This window comes from Branchiostoma floridae, chromosome 10, assembly GCF_000003815.2.
Source record: "Branchiostoma floridae strain S238N-H82 chromosome 10, Bfl_VNyyK, whole genome shotgun sequence".
In the NCBI taxonomy this organism is placed as follows: domain Eukaryota; kingdom Metazoa; phylum Chordata; class Leptocardii; order Amphioxiformes; family Branchiostomatidae; genus Branchiostoma; species Branchiostoma floridae.
The window spans coordinates 18,549,598-18,556,843 of NC_049988.1; the positions used below are offsets into that span (position 1 = coordinate 18,549,598).

The 7,246-nt window shown below is 42.5% G+C and overlaps 1 protein-coding gene across 1 annotated transcript in view; it reads left to right on the forward strand.

The window, feature by feature from the left end:
• Positions 1-6,765, forward strand: part of LOC118424621 — a 20,040-nt gene extending 13,275 nt beyond the window's left edge. The window contains exons 3-4 of the mRNA XM_035833263.1: positions 5,886-5,990; positions 6,502-6,765. Coding sequence (XP_035689156.1) covers positions 5,886-5,990; positions 6,502-6,686 — 290 coding nt within the window. The 3' untranslated portion in view covers positions 6,687-6,765. The remainder of the gene's footprint in view (positions 1-5,885; positions 5,991-6,501) is intronic.
• The last annotated feature ends 481 nt before the right edge of the window (positions 6,766-7,246 follow it).

Consider the following 7,246-nt stretch of genomic DNA (forward strand, 5'->3'; position numbering starts at 1 on the left):
AATAGTAACGCAGTTTCACTTTATCCGAAATATTGCAGTTTGAACCACCGTCCGCCGATTGATTTTCCCCAGCTACTATGATTTTAAAACACCGGATATAGGTTACCCCACAGATAAAAGTGAACTAGAGTTATAATAAATCGACTTTTGGCGTAAACACTAACTTCACAAGATCTCGATTATATACAGAATTTTCCCCAACTTTGTCCAACTCTTATAAGTTAAAGCAATAGCTTCCTCAACACACAACACGACATAAAGAAGTCCCTCTATTCCCCCTAACCCCTTGATTACCACCCTGTGCCCCTGTAATCAATGAGAACGCTTGGCGCCGCATCAGAAATAGTCACGCCCCCCTCCCCATATTAATGTCTTCGATACTCTCGCACTTTGAAGACAGACGTAAAGCTTCAGACAGACCCAAGACAGACCCAAGACAGATTGATGTCTTTACAATGAAGGAAATGACGGAGCGATGATCACTAGCCGTGTCTACAGAAAAGCACAATGTCTCCGAGTCTAGCCGGTATTGTACGCCCGTCAGTCAGGATTCGTGACGCCTTCCATCACAGTTCCTGCGGGAGGAGGAACGAGAGGCTCGGTCACGTGATCACTCTCGTTCGCAGCATTGCTAAGACGCCGATGCCGTCCCTCGTGTGATCATGATGATGTCATTCTCAGACGACAGTTTCGCGACGAATGATTTTGTTGTCTGAATTTCGAAGGACACTTGCTGTCGAGCTTTCACAATTGATATTCATCATGGTCTGAATATTATTCTTATTTTGAACAGTGACTGACGAAAACTTGTAACGTTACAACGAAGGTTTTTCTAAAACCTCTTCGTGATTTACTACAAGGCAAATAAAGTCCTCACTGGAGCTCGGGATGTGTGTTCAAAGGGTCAACAGAGAGAACTATCTCGATGGAGACGTATGTTGCCTTCTTGTCAATGGTTGTCCTCTTAGTTTTAGTCTCTGCTTACTCTTGCTGCGAGCCAAGGTCACGAAGGTCACACAAACACGTCACGTCCAGAACAGGGCTCTTTTACCCACGATCCATTTCACCTCATCGGGGCATGTAAGGATACGTCATCGTGACGTCAGCGCATTCGAACAGCAACGAGGCAAGCTGTAACGTTAATACAGATGTGACAATCGACTACAAGTCAAAAACACAGTCAAAGCAGTATGTTTGACACTCAATGGTTAAGAAATAATGAAGTATATGTACAGAAAAAAAGCAACTACAAAATGACAACATGCTTGTATTTTCGCATTTATATCCGCCATTGAATGAAGAAAGTTTTTTTTTTACATAGTTTTCTTCACGAGGTTTCATTGCACTCTGTCGTAATTTTGTACTGTGGAAAGTTGTAACTGTTGCGAGTGTTCAAAAAGTGCGAAGAGGTCGTCGCAAAAAAGCTACCACCGCCTCAAGAAAAGAGGTTATGAAAAGTTCATCCTCGTAAAAGAGCGAGACGCAACTTCTCTTTCACAGAGTCTCCCAAACTGTGGTTTGATGCACTTCTGTCACAAAAGGACAGATAACAACTGTTAACTCGGGTTTTTATGAACTCGTTAACTGCGAACAAACCGTACAAGCTTTTTACCAACTATAACTTCCAGACATTTTGTGGGACAAAGTTCGTAAACGGAAGCCAGTAAAACTTTGTTGCCGTCCTTTTGCCCCGAGTCATCATTCCATCAAGGTCTAAAGCATTCCGCAGTGCTGGGCACATATTTACAAACCGTAAAACCTCGCGATAAATAGCGAGAAGTCGTAAAATTGCCACAATCGTTCTCAGAAGCAGTATTGTGGCGAAAAGTTCAGTGAGATGACAAATTTACGCGCTTCAATTCAGACCGAGTCCCGTGATGTTTTATTTACAAATCGTAAAATCCGCGTAGTTTTCTCACAACGGTTAAAATGCTGACATATTAGAACACGTGTATATTCAGGACACGTTTTGCTTGTACCAAGGACATTGCATGACATCCTTGGTTTGCACAAGGAGGTTTGCACTGATAAAATTGGTAATTGAAGCTATCCGGTTAGCGTCATAGTCAGTTTAGGCAGTAATTATCTAATTTCAAAGCATACCTATAAGAATCCAACGAAGTCTCAGTGTTGTACCCCTGCTTTTTCAGCATTTTTAAATGTCGGTGTAGTAGTGTACATTACAACTCTTTGTAGTAGGAGGGTAGATTCCCAGGAAAGCGCTGCCCCCAAAGATACAAGTACAAACACAGTAAACGGCCGCAAATGTGCTCTCCAAGTAGAGGCTATGCTTCAGCTGATTTTTAGTTTTTAAGCTGGTGGTCAAAAAGAAAACGAGACAAACAGAAAGCCCCACAAAAACGCAAAAAATAGAAGTGAAAAAACAGCCGTAGCCTAGCCTCTGCTTGGAGCTCCGGAGAGTAACAACCGCAAAGGGCCAACAAACCAACCCCGACGGATTCGTCTGCTCGGGGATTAGTAATTATCTCGTGCTCGGGGATCTCTGAGCGCGGAAGGCACGCTGAACGGTGTGCTCTAATGAGGGGTGAATTTAATAATTGATGTCCTGTTATGAGAAAACAGAAACAAACACTCTGGTTGTCATGGTTATAGAATTCCAATATCGTACTGTCACAGTGTCAATCAAATGATCACCAAGCAGATCCTACGGTAGCATAGGATAGTATAAAAGTTGGCAAAGGAGTGTAGCCGGCCTAGGAGTGTGTAGCCGGTAGCCTTGGCGCACTCCTAGGCCGGTTACACTCCTTTGCCAGCTTTTGATACTATCTTATGGTACCGAACACGCCTATTTAAAAAGTAAGTTGACAACTCCCTAAGCATACGTTAGGCTGGTGTATAAAAAAATCACAAAATAGATAGCCCGATGAAAACGCCTAAAAAGACCAAATTAAGATGAAGGCAGCCTAACTTCTGCATGCAATGTTATTTTTTGTGGTAAAATTGTCAGAAACAGAACAGATCCAACTATGGGTCTATACGACAACATTTTCCCGTTACAACACAGTTTAACTTTGTTCCACAAACACGTCATAATGTCCTTGGTTAAACACATTCTCAGCAGTCCCAAGAATTCTTTCAATTTGTTATAGTAAACTTGATATCTTCGGACAAATGCGACCGAACCCTTCGATAAAGGCTGCAAGAGAACAACGCTTCTCACAGTCACAAGGCGACCATCCAAACATGGTCTTGACGTCCATACCACAAGGGTAGTTAAGCTTGAGAAAATCCAGACACAATGACGGAATGACGGGCCCTTTGGCGAGGCCAACGCCTCCCAAATCATCGGCTAAAAGAGGAACACTCGAACAATGGCGCGTCTCTTGATAATGACACCTAATGATCCACTGGATCGAACAGGAGACTCCACTGGACCGAGAGAATAATACAGCTGCATTACAAGGTGTTTTTATTTGTTTTGAGTTCGTGATCCGGTGGTTGGATTCAGATTTGGAGAGTGAAACATGGTGTTCCCCGCCTTTCTTCGCTTTTCGCGATATTCACTGATTTATCGCAAACATAGGGGGCCTTGTTAAGAGTGGGTCAAGTACTGACATCGCAGACGACAGTTGCTGCACTCAAGTTGTAAGGATGTGTAACTTGGAACATCTAGCCACTTTTTCGTATAACACTACGAGTCTAGAATACAATTTCTTGAAATATAGAAATACAAACAGCGGAAACATGCCGAGATCAAGGCATCGCCACAAGTCGATTAGAAAGTTCTTCGGCCTTCTATTATTCATAACCTTGAAGTTTTACGCCAATCAGGATTTGTCAAATCAAAGAGAATACGTAATTCGGCCATTATAATAACGTAAACCGTACTTAAGCGTCACGTAAACTTTGTATTACGTCAATGTGAAATTTTATGATCCGTAAAACTTAGCAGGGACGTCAGCCAAAGCAAGGTTGAATAAAAGACAGCCTTCCAAGTTTTTGTCCTCTGGGCATCATTTTCTTTTAGGAGCCACTCATAAGGTCATGAAGTGGGCAGATCGCCAACCATTGTCGGCAAAAAACAGAAGTCGATAACTCTGTCATTGTTACACAAGTAAGGTCTGTGTCATGTCTGCGCAGAAATCAGACATAGACCTGTCAAGGGCGCCCTTTGAGCGTTAAGGAAACCAAAATTACAAATTCCGGAACGCGAGTAATTTGGCGGCCTAACGACTGCAAAATCGTTAATTACGCCAACTGTCGCACGAACAGGGCCCCTCCCAGTGTGGGGATCGTTTATCAGCTTTGCGGTCGCCATTTGCACTTTTGTTCTAAATAATGGCGGATGACACGTGACTGTGACCCTTGACACCGTTGCTTGGTAACGGACCAAAACAGCCGGTAGGGCCCATGTGTCATTATGAAGGAATGGATATATAAATACTGAGCAGTCATTATGAGGGAGTGGACATGGCGTAACATAGGGGCTGTTTTGGAACCTTGTTGTGGTCAAGGTCACAGGGGACAACGAGTCAAAATGTCGTCTGTCAGTCTCTTTTCCATTGCAGACTATAGAAATTTGCCTTCATAATACTTCAGCACCATTTTTAAGATTAAAGTTCCTCTTTGGTAAACGGTGTGCTACGCCCCCACAGTACAATAAGACGCCATGCTAATTTGCATAGATTATCTTATATTCAATAAAATACTTCAGAAAAAAAGAAACTCTGATGGTATTTTGTAAACATCAAAAACAACTCCAAAGCCACCACAACTGAATACCTTAGGGGAACCTCAGAGTGAAATTTATGGTCTTAATCAATAAGAAGGAACGGTGATATTACAACCACAATGAAAATGCTAGTCTTTTTATGATTCCTATAACGCTAGTTTCTCACTGTGTGTAATTATAACGCTCCTACCAACATGCCATATACCAGACGCTAGCAATTTGTCGTAAACGAATGATTGGAACTCATGTTCTAGTTCTATGATTCTATTCCCTTGGATATAATTACGACGAGGATTAGCTCTACTCTTGGGAGGGGGCGCGTAGCTTTCATGTCTGAGTATTTCTTTGCAATTATTCCTCAAGGACGCATTATGCTACACAGTACTATGCGATTGTGGAAAGAAATGTTATGTTGATGTGGAAACGGAAAGATTATTTTCAACCTGACAAATACGAAAATCGACGGATTGGCCTGGGGTTTCAGTAACAAATTGTTCTGCCCCATTTGAATTCAAAAGTCAACCGTTGCAAAGAAGAGTTTCTCTGGCAAACGAAGTCTTTTCAGTATCGAGCAAAACAAGCCAAAATAACGCCGCAATTTTCATCTGCAGGTTTATTTTCATTTATATAAAGGCCTTTGTAGATCGACCATCGACCGACCTATTGGCCTTGCTGGTCTCATCATGGTAATCAGCTCTATGGTCTCATGTACTGTGATTGTGAAGCGCCACATAGCGGCGCGGGGGCGAATATTTCGAACCCTTTCGATGTTGCGCGCAATGTTGTTGTGCGATTGTCGTGCGTTTGTCGGATAGCCATGCATATGGCACTGCACACGACTTTTTTCACTCCACCCTGACTTTGGTCCGATTCTTAAAAGGCTGTGGAAGGAGAGAAGTGGGCTCCACTTTCATTACCATGCCCCTGCTGGTGTGTTACGCCGAAGGGTGGATATATTTAGATATATTAGATGTTAATGTATTGCAGACAAGGGATTTTTAGAGTCAGTCAATGGCTTTGTCTTAGTTATTCATTTTTGTATATTGGCTATATAGATACAGGTAGACATAGTGGATAACTCTCCGCTGTCGATACGGCCTTTAAAATGATATGGACCAGTCTTTACCTTTATTTGCCAACACAGAATGAGATGAATTTTCATACTGACCGTGTTTTGTTGTTTCCCCTGCAGCTCTCCAGCGAGCCCTGGCGCTAGTGGAGGAGATATACGACGGGAAGCAGTGGAAGCGACTCGCCACCCGCCTGACGTGGCCGGACGGTGCGCACATCACAGCCGGTAAGGCCACTTATCTCTGAAAAATCAGTCACACGAGCGTAGATATCACGTCCGTATGAGGTCAGTATTGACTTTTTTCATACGCAGTCGTACGCACAATACTCACCTCAAACGCATCTCATACGCATCTGACAGTTTTAGGTACGCGTATGTCTGCTTACCTAAAACTGAGACAAAACGATCGAAATGCATATGAATTGCGTATTGTGCGGACGACTACGTATGAAGAAACTGTCAATACGGAACTCATACGGACTTCATATACACGCTCGTTTGACTGTACCTCAAACCGGGTTCACACATGAGTATATATTAAAGTCCGTATGGAATTCTTAGCCTCTACCGGGCTCTATAGGTCGCGAGGAAAATAGCAGACAGTACACACATAACATGATATATGTTTGATAGTGTGCTTTTCCTACACTGTTGGCTTAAGTTTATCCGAGGTATTGTTTCATACTTAACGTGATTCAAACACTAACATTTCATGACGTTATTTTCATTTTCACAGAGGACATGGCCGCCATCCAGGCCCGTTGTCCTGACGACATCCCCGCGCAGGCGCAGAAGATGCTGATGTTGTGGAGGGCGCGCTGCGGCAAGATGGCGTCGACGGAGTCCCTCATGCTCGCGCTGAAGTCAAGCGACCAGACGGACGTTGCGGAAAGGATCGAAAAGCTGTTAGATCAACAGTGAAATTATAAATTATGTGATTAAAAGAAGATATGTGTCAGGATAGAGATTGCGATCTAGCAGAATATATTGCCGATTCTGTCGGTAGAAGTCTGTAAACTCAAAGATATTCAATTGAAAGAGAGACAGAATTCATAAACTTCAATTCATGACATTGAAGATCAATAGATGTAGTTGATATTTAGGAAAATGGAAGTTCGTCCGAAAAAAAAAATATCCTGGTAACTCCACATAACTCGGGAAAGCGACAATTCTGCTAGATAGCTATTTCTACCCTTTTATATAAGTTATGTACATAACGTTATATGTGTATATAGCAACCGTTTGTGAAGATTGATCAGCAAAGTTTGTAGGAGCATAATTTTAGGAAAGAAGCCATCTTGAAATATTCTGAACGATTTGACTTTGAATCGTTCATGCCATTCTAAAAGCCATGTGGATTATATAGGCCAGCTTAGGCTTAGGTCACATTTCCAAACCGGGGCCCGGCCGGGATGTTAAAAGGAACGAAAAAGTAAAATATATACCTAAAAATATACACAAATCATGCCCACGAATCTCAT